At 43.9% G+C, this 16,540-nt stretch overlaps 2 protein-coding genes across 3 annotated transcripts in view; one reads left to right on the forward strand and one right to left on the reverse strand.

Annotated features, from left to right (window-relative positions):
• pdcd6 (programmed cell death 6) overlaps nucleotides 1-15,853 on the forward strand; it is a 21,256-nt gene extending 5,403 nt beyond the window's left edge. Inside the window, exons 2-6 of one of the 2 annotated variants that reach the window (XM_078415651.1) lie at nucleotides 7,481-7,542; nucleotides 8,060-8,104; nucleotides 10,155-10,313; nucleotides 11,785-11,894; nucleotides 15,118-15,853. In XM_078415651.1, the coding sequence (XP_078271777.1) occupies nucleotides 7,481-7,542; nucleotides 8,060-8,104; nucleotides 10,155-10,313; nucleotides 11,785-11,894; nucleotides 15,118-15,216 (475 nt within the window). In that variant the 3' untranslated portion in view covers nucleotides 15,217-15,853. The remainder of the gene's footprint in view (nucleotides 1-7,480; nucleotides 7,543-8,059; nucleotides 8,105-10,154; nucleotides 10,314-11,784; nucleotides 11,895-15,117) is intronic. The other variant, XM_078415657.1, reaches the window with a different exon arrangement.
• anks6 (ankyrin repeat and sterile alpha motif domain containing 6) overlaps nucleotides 7,145-16,540 on the reverse strand; it is a 53,448-nt gene continuing 44,052 nt past the window's right edge. The window contains exon 16 of the mRNA XM_078415632.1: nucleotides 7,145-7,582. The gene's annotated coding sequence lies outside the window, so the exon portion shown is untranslated. The remainder of the gene's footprint in view (nucleotides 7,583-16,540) is intronic.

A 16,540-nucleotide genomic window follows, 5' to 3' on the forward strand; every position in this document is an offset into this window, starting at 1 on the left:
TTCCAGCATTTTCCGTGCCACGGATGTTAAAGAACATCTTAAAGATATAAAGATGTTTAGCAAGAGAAATGTATAGTTAGCCAAAGTATTGAACGCCTACCTGCAAATTGTGGCGTTAGACTGAGGTTATCATGCTGTTTGAATGCATGGGGTTTAAAGGGCAAGAGGGCATTTATATTAGGGCAATGAGGATATGGAAGAATTTGAAAGCAAGGTGATGCATGCATGATGTACGGTTGTGTTAGTGTTGCATTTCCAACATGTTAATTTTTTTTATTGTCACGTGCACCTTGGTAAAGGGAAAAGCTTTGTTTTGCATGCAATTCAATCAGATAATGTTATACATAAATACAATCAAGTCAAACTCAAGTACAATAAAGAAAGCAAAGGGGAAGATACAGAGTGCAGAATATAGTTATCAGCAATGTAGTGACTCAGTTCCACAGCCAAAGTCCAATGTCCGCAATGGGGTAGAGGTGAATCGGACAGTACCCTAATTTATGGAGGAAATGTCCAGCGGAACAGTGGGGAAGAACCTGTTTCTCCGTCTAGTGGTGCACACTTTCAAGCTTCTGCACCTTTCGCTAGACGGGCGCAGGGAGAATAGTCAAGTCTAAAATAGCAGACTTGGATGAGGATTTCAGAAGTAGCAGAGAAGATAACTGGAATAAATTTCCTTTATACTTCTTTGCGGTCACATTTTCAATGTAGCAGTCATTATTTGCTAGGATAGAGCATTGCCTGTGAGAGGTGCATAGATGGATTTGCTTGGCTGCATTGAAGGAAGTTACTTACAATTGAGGATGAAGTGCTGGGGAATTTTTTTATTTACAAGCAGGAATGCAGCGATCTGATTCAACCAAACAAGTCAAGTCAAGTTTATTTGTCACATGCACATACAGTGCAGTGAAATGAAAGTGGCAACGCCTGCGGATTGTGCAAAAAAAATTATGATTACAGTATATAAATTAAAATTAATACAGAAAAAAAAATGGATCCCTGGAGTTATAATAGTTAACAGTCCTGATGGCCTGTGGGAAGAAACTCTGTCTGATCCTCTCCGTTTTCACAGCATGACAGCGGAGACGTTTGCCTGACCGTAGCAGCTGGAACAGTCTGTTGCTGGGGTGGTAGGGGTCCCCCATAATCTTGCTTGCTCTTGATCTGCACCTCCTGATGTATAGGTCCTGCAGGGGGGTGAGTGTAGTTCCCATGGTGCGTTCTGCCGAACTACTCACTGCAGGGCCTTCCTGTCCTGGGCAGAGCTGTTCCTAAACCAGACTGTGATGTTGCCGGACAGGATGCTCTCTACAGCCCCAGAGTAGAAGCAGTGAAGGATCCTCAGAGACACTCAATTTCCTCAGTGTCTGAGGTGGTAAAGGCACTGCCTTGACTTACCCACCAGTGCGGCAATATGTGTTGTCCATGTCAGATCCTCTTTGATGTGGACTCCCAGGTATTTAAAGCTGCTTACCCTATCCACAGTAGACCCATTTATTTCCAGTGGCGTGTACGTCCTTGGATGTTGAGCCCTTCTAAAGTCCACGATCAGCTCCTTAGTCTTTTTGACATTCAAGAGGAGGCTATTGTCCCGACACCAGAGTGCCAGATCAGCCACCTCCTCCCGGTAGGTCTTCTCATCGTTGTCAGAGATCCGGCCCACCACCACAATGTCATCAGCAAACTTGATGATGGAGTTTGAGCTGAACCTGGCCACAGTCATGTTTGTACAGGGAGTACAGTAGGGGGCTAAGGACGCAACCCTGGGGGTATCCTATGTTCAGGGTGAGGGGGCTAGATGTGTGTTCCCCCCTCCTGACCACTTCGGGCCTGGCGGTGAGAAAGTCCAGGACACAGGCACACAGAGGAGTGTTAAGCCCCGGTTCCAGCAGCTTCTCAGCAAGTCTGGTGGTGGCTATGGTATCGAAAGCTGAATTAAAGTCAATGAACAGCATCCCCACATAGCCCCCGTTCTGGCTGTTCAGATGAGAGAGAGCGGTGTGCAGAACCTGGGAGACCGCATCATCCGTGGACCTGTTCGGACGGTATGCGAACTGCAGTGGGTCCATGTTGTGAGGAAAGAGGGCACAGATGTGGTTCTTGATTAGTCTCATGACAACCGAGGTGAGTCATTCAAATAAGCTGGAGACTTGGACGAAGGGATTAAAAGTACCATTAGCAAATTTGCAGATGATACTAAGTTGGGGGGTAGTGTGAATTGTGAGGAAGATGCAATAAGGCTGCAGGGTGACTTGGACAGGTTGTGTGAGTGGGCGGATACATGGCAGATGCAGTTTAATGTAGATAAGTGTGAGGTAAGAATTTTTGGAAGTAAGAATAGAAAGGCAGATTATTATCTGAATGGTGTCAAGTTAGGAGGAGGGGGAGTTCAACGAGATCTGGGTGTCCTAGTGCATCAGTCAATGAAAGGAAGCATGCAGGTACAGCAGGCAGTGAAGAAAGCCAATGGAATGTTGGCCTTCGTAACAAGAGGAGTTGAGTATAGGAGCAAAGAGGTCCTTCTACAGTTGTACCGGGCCCTGGTGAGACCGCACCTGGAGTACTGTGTGCAGTTTTGGTCTCCAAATTTGAGGAAGGATATTCTTGCTATGGAGGGCGTGCAGCGTAGGTTCACTAGGTTAATTCCCGGAATGGCGGGACTGTCGTATGTTGAAAGGCTGGAGCGATTGGGCTTGTATACACTGGAATTTAGAAGGATGAGGGGGGATCTTATTGAAACATATAAGATAATTAGGGGACTGGACACATTAGAGGCAGATAACATGTTCCCAATGTTGGGGGAGTCCAGAACAAGGGGCCACAGTTTAAGAATAAGGGGTAGGCCATTTAGAACGGAGATGAGGAAGAACTTTTTCAGTCAGAGGGTGGTGAAGGTGTGGAATTCTCTGCCTCAGAAGGCAGTGGAGGCCAGTTCGTTGGATGCTTTCAAGAGAGGGCTGGATAGAGCTCTTAAGGATAGCGGAGTGAGGGGGTATGGGGAGAAGGCAGGAACGGGGTACTGATTGAGAGTGATCAGCCATGATCGCATTGAATGGCGGTGCTGGCTCGAAGGGCTGAATGGCCTACTCCTGCACCTATTGTCTATTGTGAGGCATTCTTTGGCACCGGTACAATAATGGATTTTTTGAAGCATGCAGGGACCACGGACTTGGCCAAGGAGAGGTTAAATATTGTGGTGAGCACTGGAGCAAGCTGAGTAGCACAAGACTTTAGTACTCGCCCTGCTATACCATCTGGGCCTCCAGCTTTCCTCGTGTTCACACGCGTCAGAGCACTCCTCACGTCGTGCTCGGACACCGAGAATGTGTGCACATCCCTGGCGATGGATCCCCCGCCAGCCTCGCTAGCCAGTGCACTGTTGGTGTTGTTTTTAGACGGCGAGCTAGGGGTGATGTTGCCCGTCTCGAACCGTGCATAAAAAGAGTTCAGGTCATCAGCTATGGAGGTGGCAGCACTTCTGGTTGAGGGGGGGCTGCACCGGTAGTTAGTTATAGTCCGTGGCCCCTGCCAAAGGCGCCTGGTGTCCTGCTGCTCCATCTGCGACTCCAGCCTGTCCCTGTACCTCCTTTTTGCGTCCTTCACCACCCTTCGCAGTCGGTAGGACTCTACCTTGTAGTCGTCCATATTGCCGGATTCCAGGCCGGAGTTGTCAGCAGCGGTGCGAGCATTCAAAGCAGCGCGAATAGACCTGTCCACCCAGGGTTTTTGATTAGGAAAGATACTAACCCTTACCGGTTAGTATCTGAAGTTGTAAATTTTCAATGTCTGATTGGAAGCACAAAGAACTGCTGCATTTATCCAATGCTTCATGAAGTCATAGAGTCGGTATGAACGTCGACTTCTCCAACTTCAGATAGCTCCTCTGTCCCTCCCTTCCCCTCCTCCTTCCCAGATCTCCCTCTATCTTCCTGTCTCCACCTATATCCTTCCTTTGTCAGACACTTAGATAAGAACATCACAATATTTGGAGATCAATAAAGGCTGTAAATGTTTTTCAGTTAGACAACCTAACTTTCTTAAGCTCCAAGCTTTACCAGACTATTTATTTCAACTAATACTTAGAGTTATAGAGTCATAAGGCATGGAACACACTCTTTGTACCAACATACCAATGCCTTCCAATATGTCCCATCTACACTAATTCTAATAGGGCGGCACGGTAGCACAGCGGTAGAGTTGCTGCTTTACAGCGAATGCAGCGCCGGAGACTCAGGTTCGATCCTGACTACGGGTGCTGTACTGTAAGGAGTTTGTACGTTCTCCCCGTGACCTGCGTGGGTTTTCTCCGAGATCTTCGGTTTCCTCCCACACTCCAAAGACGTACAGGTATGTAGGTTAATTGGCTGGGTAAATGTTTAAAAAAAATTGTCCCTAGTGGGTGTAGGATAGTGTTAATGTACGGGGATCGCTGGGCGGCACGGACTTGGAGGGCCGAAAAGGCCTGTTTCCGGCTGTATATATATGACATGATATACCTGCCCCCATTTTGCCCGTATCCCTCTAAACCTTTCCTATCCATTAACCTGTCCAAATGTCTTTTAAATGTTGTTGTAGTACCTGCCTCAACGACCTCCTTTGGTAGCTCATTCCATATACCCTCAGTTCCTATTAAATCTTTCCCCTCTTAAACTTATGTCCTCTGGTTCTTGATTTCCCTACTCTGGATAAAAGACTGTGCGTCTACACTATCTATTCCCCTCATGTTTTTATGCACCTCTATAAGATCACACCTCATCCTCCTACACTCCAAAGAATATCGTCCTGGCCTGCCCAACCTCCCCTGTAGCTCAAGCCCTTGTAGATTTTCTCTGCATTCTCCAGATTAACAACATCTGTCCTCCAGCAGGGTGACCACAACTGAATACAATAATCCAAATGTGGCTTCACCAATGTCTTCTACAACCGTAACGTAACATCCCAACTTCTATACTCAATATGAAGAGACACTAAATGCTGGAGTAACTCAACAGTTCAGGCAACACCCCTGGAGAACATGGACAGGTGACACTTTGGGACCATTCTTCAGACATGAAGTATCTTTTGTGTCTTTTCTTGGTAAACCTGCATCTGCAGTTCATTGTTTCTACCTCCATACTCAATACCCTGATTTGGATGAGAGAATTGAAGGTTTTGTGGCCAAATCTGCAGATGATGCGAAGGTAAGTGGAGGGGCATGTAGTGTGGAGGAAGCAGGAACACTGCAGAATGCCATGGACAGGTTGGGAGAGTGGCCAAAGAAGTGGCAGATGGAATACAGTGTAGCAAAGTGTGCAGTCATGCATTTTGAATTGAATAAATATATTGGCCAAGTACGTATGCATACAAGGAATTTGCCTTGGTGCTTTGCTACACTGTATTCCATCTGCCACTTCTTTGACCACTCTCCCAACCTTGGTAGTGGGAATAAAGGCATAGACTATTTTCTAATTGGGAGAGGATTCAGAAATCGGAGATGCAAAGGGACTTGGGAGTGCTGGTGCAGGATTCCCAAAAGGTTAATTCGCGAGTTGAAATGGGTAGTAAGAGAGCCAAATACAATGTTAGCATTTATTTTGAGAGGATTAGAATATAAAAACAGGGATATAATATGAGGCTTTGTAAAGCACTGGTCAAACCCCAGTTGGAGTATTGGGAGCAGTTTTGGGCCCCATATCTGAGGAAGGATATGCTGACGTTGGAGAGAATGATCTCAGGGATGATTGAATTGTCATATGATGAGCATTTGACGGCACTGGGCCTGTATTTGCTGGAGTTTAGAAGGATGAGGGGAAACCTCATTGAAACTTACCGAATAGTGAAAGACCTGAGTAGAGTGGATGTGGAGAGGATGCTTCCACTAGTGGGAGACTCTAGGACCAGAGGGCATAGTCCCAGAATAAATGGACGCACCTTTAGAAAGGAGATGAGGAGGAATTTCTTTAGTCAGAGGGTGGTGAATCTGTGGAATTCATTGCCACAGACTGGCCCACCCCCGACATCAGTCTGAAGAAGGGTCTCGACCCGAAACGTCACCCATTCCTTCTCTCCCGAGATGCTGCCTGACCTGCTGAGTTACTCCAGCATTTTGTGAATAAATCTAAACATTAAATTACTGAAACTTATTGAGGTGTGATTTTTTTTTAAAAAAGTTATGGTATTATAATTAGAAAATTTTGGGAATCCCAAACCAGCTCTGCAACTTTATAAAGATCACCATCTCCATTTCTCTTAATCTATTGTGAGCAAAGCCATACAGCATATTTGTGAGTATTACATAAGTATTCAATTTAGTTCCTCTTCCACCCCCCTTTTGTTCCGTCGCCTCCTCACGTTGGATCCCTATGGTCTCTCCGCAGCCCCCCAAGCCAGGTCCCTCTGTTCTCACCATCCTCCCTCTCGCTCACCGGGCAATCATTGGAGCATATTTTCCCTCGGTTCAACTGCCAGTATGTGCATGTGCATGTTTTTCCCATTGGAGGAAGGGCAACCTGGCCTATTTTCAAATCCACCCCCTATCAATGCATAGTGTGGCCCACCATTTGCCGTTTGTTCTAGAGAGCACGATGTCCCAGTGGTACCTTGCAGCTTTTTTGTGACAGTGGTTAGTATCTACTACCTACCATTGGGCTGATTTGAATCGACGAACCCAGAATAATGGAAGAGTTCTGCTTCAGTAACAAGGAGCAGGTGGAGGCTGTAATGTCATTAGTTATCAAGATTCAAATTGTAGGATTGGAGGAAATGGCCCTGGGAACAGAGACTTTAGTTCCGTCAGCGAGATGCTGAAAAGCAGGTATATAGAGACATCATTGTGAGCCATCGATTACTTAATAATGTTACTAGAGGTCGTCAGTACTTGGGTTCCTGATACCGTACTGAGAATCGGATACTTTTAAAAATTTCAACTGGAACAAGAAATTAACCAGTGCAAATTGTCACGGTAAGTATTTTAATGTTGGCATTTCTATCTGGAACATTTTAACATGGCTGGTGAAGAACCTTTGCTTTAAAGGCTAAAATAATTAACTCAGAGTGACAGTCAGTGAACCTGAACTCTGACATTCCCTTCCCAACAGTGCCAATCAGGTGGGAGTTGGCAGTATAGACAGAAAAGCAAGGGCTAGCTTTCCCACAGAATGGATCTTGGTCTGCTTTGGATAGTCTTCTCCTGCTGGCAGGGGAACATTGAGCAAGGGAAGATTATCATAAAGGGAAGATGGTTATCATAGACTGATGCAAGGCTTTTAACCCGAAACGTCGACCATTCCTTCACATCCACAGATGCTGCTCGAAGCACCAGGTTCCACCAGCAGATTCCAGTGTCTTCAGCCTGCATCTCACTTGGATCATATCGTCTGGAATAGTAATATCCTGCCAAAGAGGGGATGTGAAGTCCTTTTTTAAAAATAAGTAGTATTGGGGTGCAGTTTGTTATTTAGAACAATGAGTTTTATTCTTGCCTTGCTTGTGTGTCTTTCAGAGTTGATAGGGATCGAAGCGGGGTTATATCTGAAAGTGAGCTCCAGCAAGCTTTATCAAATGGTAAGTCAGTTCATAAACAGATAGCATTTTGTATTGTTCTCTGGAGGAAAAAAATTGAAAGTGATTAGACGATATTGACGCAAAGTTATACACGAGAGGTATGTGGGTTAAGTGAAAAATGCAATTTTAAATTAAAAAAACAATAATATTTTCCAAAATGTGGTATACAGAGGAATTTTTTCACCTCTGTACAAATGATGGAGAGACATTTGGTTTCAACTAGAATTTCTTTAGCTCTAATTACCTAGTAATCATGTTAATTCAGCCCATTCAGACAAAAATGGTCAGCTCTGACTATTTTATGAGATTGAACAATGCAAAACACAGCATGTGCATTCTCTATTGCATCGGCATGAGGAATTCAAAATGGAGTGAAGAGAAACATAATTTCAAAGGCATCTTCCCAGCCCATCGTGGCAATGTATTGCCTGTTTTCTCAGTTGCAGTTGCTACATAACCAAGGAAAAATATAGATATTTATATCTGTCCAAAACAAATCAATATTTGTATTTTATAGGGACATGGACACCTTTCAATCCAAAGACAGTTAGGTCAATCATAGGTAAGTGTCTGTTCATTGCAATTGATTTATTGCCAATAATGAGAATTATTTTTAAATGAAAGTACTTGAGATTTATCCTGGATGGTTTTAAATGCAAGAAGGAAAATACAGGCTCTCAACCCGAAACATCACCTATTCCTTTTCTCCAGAGTTGCTGGCTCACCCGCTGAGTTACTCCAGCATTTTGTCTATCTTCGGTGTAAATCAGCAGCGGCAGTTCATTGCTACGCAAAGAAAATCCAGAGATCTACATGAGCAAAAGAAGGGCAATAAACGTAGAGGTCAATAGTTATGAGGACTTGTGGTTTACCAATGATTAAAGTTGCAACTTGAACGTCCTCTTTAGAACTAATCATATGTTTTTTTGAGGATGTGACCAAAAAGGCCGAGGAAGGTAGAGCTGTGGACATTGCATACATGGATTTTAGTAAGGCATTTGACAAGGTTCCGCTTTGTAGGCTACTCTGGAAGGCTAGATCTCATGGGATTCAAGGCAAGATAGCTGCATAGATAGAAAATTGGCTTCATGGAAGGAAGCAGAGGGTGATGGTGGAAAGTTGCTTTTCGGACAGGTGGCCTGTGACGAGTGGTGTTCCTCAGGATTCGGTGCTGGGCCCATTGCTGTTTGTCATCTATATCAATGATTTCCATGAGAACGTACATGGCATGGTTAGCAAGTTTGTAGAGGACACAAAAATGGGTGGTATTGGAGATTGTGAAGATGGTTGTCAAAAATTGCAGAATAATCTTGATCGATTGGGCAGGTGGGCTGAGAGAAATGTGAGGTGTTGCTTTTTGGGAGCAATAACATGGGCAGAACCTACGCAGTGAACAATAGGGCTCTATGTACAGGTTGCTGGTTTAAAGTGTGGACACAAAGCTGGAGTAACTCAGCAGGTCATATCATATCATATCATATATATACAGCCGGAAACAGGCCCTTTTGGCCCACCAAGTCCGTGCCGCCCAGCGATCCCCGTCAGACAGCATCTCTGGAGAAAAGGACTGAAAAAGGGTCTCAGCCCGAAACAGCACCTATTCCTTTTCTCCAGAGATGCTGTATAGTACAGGTACATAGTTAGTTAAACGTGGCATCTCTGGTCAAAAAGACTTTTGGCACATTGGCCATCATCGGTCAGAGCAGAGTATTGAAGAAGGGTCTCGACCTGACACGTCACCCATTCCTTCTATCCAGAGATGCTGCCTGTCCCGCTGAGTTTCTTCATTTTGTGTCTATCTTTGGTTTAAACCAGCATCTGCAGTTCCTTCATACAACATTGAGTATTAAAGTTGGGAAATCATGTTGCAGTTGTATAAAACGTTGGTGAGGCCGCCTTTAGAGTATTGTGTTTAGTTTTGGGCACCATACTATAGAAAAGATGTCAAGTTGGAAAGAGTGCAGAGATGATTTACGAGGACGTTGCCAGGTCTCGATGGCCTAAGCTATAGAGAGGGGGAGCAAGCTATGACTCTATTCCTTGAAGGGCTGGAAGATGAGCGGTGATCTTTTAAAGGTGTACAAAATAATGAGAGGAATAGATCTGGTAGACACTTGGTCTCTTGCCCAGAGTAGGGGAATCGAGAACTTGTCATAGGTTTCAGGTGAATGGGGGGGGAATGATTTAATAGGAGCGGTATCATTTTCACACAAAGGGTGGTGGGTATATGGAATGAGCTTTTGGAGCAGGTAGTTGAGCCAGGTACTATCGCAATGTTTAAGAAACATTTAGACAGATACGGGGATTGGACAGGTTTAGAATCATTAAATAGTTTCAAGCTGAAAAATTAAACATTTGAACTGCAGGGTAGTTGAGTACTTGAAGGGAGCGGGAAAGCAATGTTGAGGGCAAGATGCGATTGGCCATAAATGACAGAGGAGCTGAGTGGCATAATCCTTTTCCATATGTGCAGGAAAGAACTGCAGATGCTGGTTTAAATCGAAGGTAGACACAAAATGCTGGCGTAACCCAGCATCACCTTTTCCATATGTTTTTGTGGCTCCGTTAAATGTTATTACAAAATGACCACATCTACTTTTTATTGTAAACAGGAATGTTTGACCGAAATAATAGAGGAGGAGTGGATTTCAATGAATTTATGGGTCTTTGGAAGTACATAAATGACTGGCAAAACATTTTTCGAACATACGACAGAGATAAGTCCAATTACATTGATAAGAATGAATTGAAGCATGCTTTATCAAATTTTGGTAAGTAATCTACTCAAAGATAACTTGAACAGCAACACGCCTTTTGAAATGGCAGAACATATGTTAATTAAGACCTACATCTAGCCTAGTGATCTTGATGATTTGCAAAAGTTGTCAGTCAATGAAGTTTTAAATTACACAGAACTGAGAAATTGAACTGTGCATTTTTATACAAAAACCTATGGGTCTGATTTTTTTCTGACATATAATATTGATATTTTTCAGCTATATAATAATTTTGTTCCAGGTATGCCATATTGTATTAATAGTTGTGTACATGTATGCAGTTCGAACGATCATCGATGATAATAATGATCAATTCATGTTTTTGGAAATTGCAACGAGCCTGGTAGATGGTTATTTCTTCCATTGTGGTAATAAAACAGTCTACGTAGCTAACTAGAGCCAGAACTGATAGCCTTTTAAAACTATACTGCAAGTTTTGTTGGCCAAGTTGGAGAAATAGAACATTTCAACATAACAAAATGTTGTAATTAGTTTTTGGTCCTTTCTAAATCTCGATGGAGGGACTGGATTTTCTGCTGACTGACTAAATTACCAAGCGTGTGTTGGTTGCTTGCCCTCCCTCAAATGTCCTAATCAAAAAGGCTAGGTGTAGTCTGGAATAGATTTGACATCTAGTGAGATTCTGCACTGTTGCTGAGATTGAATGTTATGTCAATTACTTTAATACATACACACAGAAATACAAAAAATTGGTATGTCCATGAGCTGAAAGTTACATTTCTGCTCCATTTACGTGGAAGTTCCATGCATCATATTTAAAGCTTACATGTGGTGGCTATTGTTATAAGTTGACCGAAACTACATTGAGCTAGTTTTTTCTACAATTTCAGCCTTACACTGGAATTTTCTGTGTCCAGCACCTCACCTGATGGTTTTGTTCTAATTCACATAAAAGTCAATGTGCAATCAATAGTTGGTTCTTAGAGTTAATAGTATTTTCTTTCCAAATATGTTTCTTTTAACTCAATAACTTTTTCCTTTTAACTCAATACAAGGTAAAACTGCTCTAATATTTATGTGATTGCAAAACTGAAGTAAAATTGGCATAAAGTCTAATTTCTTGCTTTGGTTTGTGTGTACTCAAGTATTAGTCATTTCTACCAGGGTAGAAATGCAAACAAATTTCAGAGATGGAGATGTCCAAACTCAAATCAGTTACATATTCTCGCAAAAGACTGAGGATAAATTTCTGCCCTATTCCTTTAAAATGTAAGCTACAGATTCTTACCAACAATCCTTTGAAGTAGTATGATAGATTGATTGACCTAAGGTGTTCATTTGTGAGTTAAGCTCTTCAGTCTCTCCATCATATGGTGAGTTCAGGGACTTGAGATTGTGTTTTGAATTACTTCATTTTGTATCAATGTAAACCTCAACTTCTTAATACTTTGCATGAAATCTTTTTTAAGTTGTCTCAATCACCAACAGACTTTTTTTTTTTTAGGGTACCGTCTGTCAGAACAATTCTATAACGTTCTTCTTACTAAATTTGATCGACAAGGAAGAGGGCAGATAGCCTTCGATGATTTTATTCAGTGCTGCATTGTCTTACAGGTAAGTTAGAGATCTTTTACAAATTTCCCATGTTGCAAGCCTAAATTCTTTGATTGCAGGCAATTGAAGAATACATAGTGACAGATTAACCACCTGGTTTGTAGATACCACGTGGACTAAACATGATGTGGAGAAATTGGCTGTCTGGTTTGCAGGAATTAAAGTGCTCTCAGAAAATAAGTACTAGCAGTAACAATCTTGAGTAAATTACAAGGTGGATTGTTCTCATTTGAGTATTTTGACCTGCTATGAAGCTTCCATGTATACCGATTGTATGAATAAATCAATTCTGACATTCATGATGTAGTGATATCTTGAATAGTTGGAAACATAACAACACAGAAAAGGACTAATGCTGATGACATTTATGGTCCACATATAATAAGCAAGTTCAGTATCTCGACCGTGCATGTGCAGGTCATAGGTCACAAGAGCTAAACATTCCCGCTGGCTGATAACTGGGGAAGAAACAGCTCTTGAATCTGGTGATAAGTGATTGCAAGCTTTTATATCTTGTGCCCAAATAGGAAAAAAGACGATGAGGAAGGAGTGTGATTGTTGCTCTTGTTTTCCAGGCGTCGCGGCGGGGAAGAGGGAGTCCACTGGAGTTTTAGCCTAGTCTGTCAGCAATGGGGGGAAAAGCCACATGGTTGTGGGCTGTGCGGTTGGACTTTCACCCAGCAGCCGGCCCACCTGCGCACAATCAAGCTGTTGTTCCGATGTGAGGTGTGCGGAAAGAGCTTCAGGCACTCCTCGAATTTGGCCAGGCACAGGTGACCGGCCCTTCCAATTTAAGGCGTGCAGCCTCGGCGCTGCTGCAACACTGGCGCTTGCACTCCAACGAGCACGAATTCTGCTGCAGGCTCTGCAGCAAGTTCTTCCCCTTGTTGGCGCAACACCGTCGCATCCACCGGCGGCCGGGTATTTGCAACCCGCTCAGGGCTGTCGCGGCACAGGTGCATGACCCAGAGCGAGCGGCTCCCGTTCTGCTCCGACGCCTGTGGGAAGGATTTCCGCAGCGCCGGCTACCTGGCTCTTGCACAGCGGCGTGACCTGTTCGCCTGCGAGGTCTCACGGCCGAGCTTTCGGCAGCCCGTTGCAGCTGAGAGCCCACCGCCAGCGTAGCCACGGGCAGGAGCAGCCGTTCGGCTGTGAGGTTTGCGGCAAAGCGTTCTGCAACCCGACTTGCCTGCGGAACCACTGGCCCGCAGAACCACTGGCCCAGAGGCCCTTCAGGTGCGAAGCGTGCAGTAGGGATTACTGCAGTGCCTCATAACTGCTGATGCATCAGCACTTCCACAGCAGCAAGTGGCCCTTCAGTTGCAAGACCTGTAACAAGAGCTTCCTCGGCTCTTCTTCCTTGATCTTCCTCCGATCTACCGCAGCACTAGCCGACCGACAGACGCTTTTGGTGTGACTTCTGCCACCGCCATTTCATCTACTCCTTTCTGGAGATCCACAGGGGGAGAAGGCAAGGTGGTCCTACTGCAGCGGTACAGGGCCTTAGTGAGGCCGCACCTGTAGTATTGTGTACACACAATACTCCAGGTGCGCGCCACTCACACCAAAAGCACCTGTCGGTTGGCTAGTGCTGCGGCAGATCGGAGGAAGAGCTGAGGAACCTCTTGTTGCAGGTCTCGCACTTGAAGGGCCACTCGCCACTGTGGAAGCGCTGAAGGATCAGCAGTTACGAGATGCTGCAGCAATCCCTATCGCACGTTTCGCAACCGATTGGCCGGTGCGTCCGCAGGTAAGACGGGTTGCAGAAAGCTTTGCTGCAAACCTCACAGCCGCTCCCGCCCGTGGCTGCGCCAGCGGTGGGCTCTCAGCTACAACAGGCTCGCTGTGAGACCTCGCAGACGAACTGGGTCTCGCCGCTGTGCAAGAGCCAGGTAGCCGGCGCTGCAGAAATCCTTCCCGCAGGCGTCAGAGCGGAACGGGAGCCGCCTGCTCCGGGTCGTGCACCTGTGCCGCAACAGCCCTGAGTGGGTTGCAAATACCCGGCCGCTGGTGGATGCGACGGTGTTGCGCCAACAGCGGCCGCACGGGGAAGAACTCGCCACCGAGCCTGCAGCTGAATTTTTGCTTGCCAGTGTTGCAGCAGCGCCGAGGCTGCATGCCTTTCATTGGAAGGGTCGGTCGCTGGAGTGCCTGTGTCGATGCCATGCCAAATTCGAGGAGTGCCCATAGCCCTTTCCGCACACCTCGCATCTGAACAACAGCTCGACCGTATGCATGTGCAGGTGGGCCGGCAGCTGGGCGAGTCCAACTGCACAGCCCACAACTGTATGGCTTTTTCCCCATTGCCCGGGACAGCTGGCAGGCCAGGCTAAAACTCCAGCGGACTCCGTCTTCCTCGCCGCGACGCCTGGAAAACAAGGGCAACAATCACACTCCTTCCTCATCATCTTTTTTCCTATTTGGGCACAAGATATAAAAGCTTGCAATTACTTATCACCAGATTCAAGAGCCGTTTCTTCCCCGCTGTTATCAGCCGGCGAGAATGTTTAGTTCTTGTGACCTATGACCTGCGCATGCGCGAGCGAGATACCGAACTCGCTTATTCTTAATCCTAAAGGTATATCCTACTATTGTTTTTTCCCTTGTTCATATGTAAATGTGGTAGAATTTGGATGGGAAGGAGGAGATTAAGATAGATACCTGAGAGTTGGTGCTGACTCTAGCTCCAAGGGTGTATTTCTGGGTTACTAATTGAGGCACAGATGTTGGACTAAGCAGAAATATATTGGTGCAATAAGGGATGAAGGGTCAGAAATCAATTAAAACCTATTGTAAACATCTTCAGAAAATGAAATTAGAATTTTCAATATAATTGGCTTAAATGGCATCTAACTTGTTATTCTTAATTATGACCAAGTATTTTATATTTTCTCAGTAAATCGTTACGAGTAAAACTGCTATCTGACATGCTTGGGACTTTCTGATGTGATACGTACTTAACACCATTTAAGAATGTTGCACGATAGGATTCATTTTTCAGTGAATGAGAAGTTATCAGAACTGGGAACCCTGCTGAGTGGGGAGGGAGAGGTGCCAAATATTGGGATTACCTAAATAGTTGGATAGGTATTTTGCGGTAGGGTCTGAATTATTCAAAGTAGCTGAAGTCTAAACAGTGGTATGAAAGGATTTTAACAATGGATGTCAAATATTTGATTTGAATATTGAACTTCTGCTAAAGTTTTGTTTTTCTGTTCTCCAGAGGCTAACCGATGTATTCAGACGATTTGATACCGACCAGGATGGCTGGATACAAGTTTCATATGAGCAGTATCTCACAATGATATTAAGTGTAATATAAGTTCTTGCTACTTTATAATCCTTCCCCTTTATAATGTCTGTAGCAACTATTAAAGCAAACTAATAGACAAATTATCAGACAATTTAAACCTGGTTGATAAACACGCAAGTTTTAAAACATACATATCTGCATAAACCTAAATTGCACTTTGTAAAATGAATATAAATTGATTACTGTTCATGATTTTAATGTCATTAGCATGCATCTGTGCCATATTGTCTTATATTACAACAGAATAATGTTTTGTTAATGGAGGCTACCTGTAAGCATAAAATAGCTTTTTTTTAAATTGTGCATGGTGCCTTATTTCTCAGGTACAATGACGTAAAATTCTATAAATCTCTCGGATTAAAACCGAGTAAAATTTGTGGTGCAAACCAACCTTGGTAAGTTTGTCTTATTAATTTTAACTGCTTAATAGTAATTTTAGAATCATTGTTCTTGAACATGTTATGTTTTATTAAATGAAAATCAATTTAATCATGTAACAAATGTAAGCCAATAAGCTACACTTAGAGCAAATTCCATTAAGCGCTGTGTATGTTATGTATAGCAGGTAGAATGTGTCAGACATTCATACTATAACAATGTATGCCTATTGTAATTCAAATTTGGGAATAAATCAAACTTTTCAGTACATGCTTAATGCATTTTTGTTGAAATCACTTTTTTACTTATGGATTAATTTGTCAGCCTTATAAAATTCTCCCACAGAACAATGGCCTACTCGGGCCTAGAAAGGATTGTCAGGGATAATCACCAGGGTTTTGTATGTGGGAGATACTGTCTAACAAATCGGAGTTTTTTAGGGTTGTAACAAAAGGTTGAGTGCAGAGCTGTAAATGTATGTGGATTTCGGCAAGGCATTCAACAAGATTCAACGCGGTAAGCTGCTCTGAAAGGTCAGATCGCATGGGATCCAAGTAGAGCTAGCTGAGTGGATAGAAAATCGATGGAAGGAAGCAGAAGGTGATGGTTTTTTGGTGCAGAGTTCTGTGACCAGTGGTTTGTCTCAGGGTTTAGTGCTGGGCCCCTTTGCTGTTTGTCATCTATATCAATGATTTGGGTGAGAATGTACAAGGCACAATTAATAAGTTTGTAGATGACACTAAAGTGGGTGGTATTGTATATAGTGAAGATGGTTGTCAAAATTGCTGCAGGACCTTGATTGGGTGAGCTGAAGAAAAGTTAATACAGATAAATGTGAGGTGTTGCATTTGGGGAAATCTAACCAGGGCAAGACCTGCACAGTGAATGGTAGGGCACTGGGGTATGTTGTAGAGCAGAGGGATCTAGGAGTGCAGATACATAGTTCTTTAAGTGG

This window comes from Rhinoraja longicauda, chromosome 2 (genome assembly GCF_053455715.1).
Source record: "Rhinoraja longicauda isolate Sanriku21f chromosome 2, sRhiLon1.1, whole genome shotgun sequence".
NCBI classification, from domain to species: domain Eukaryota; kingdom Metazoa; phylum Chordata; class Chondrichthyes; order Rajiformes; family Arhynchobatidae; genus Rhinoraja; species Rhinoraja longicauda.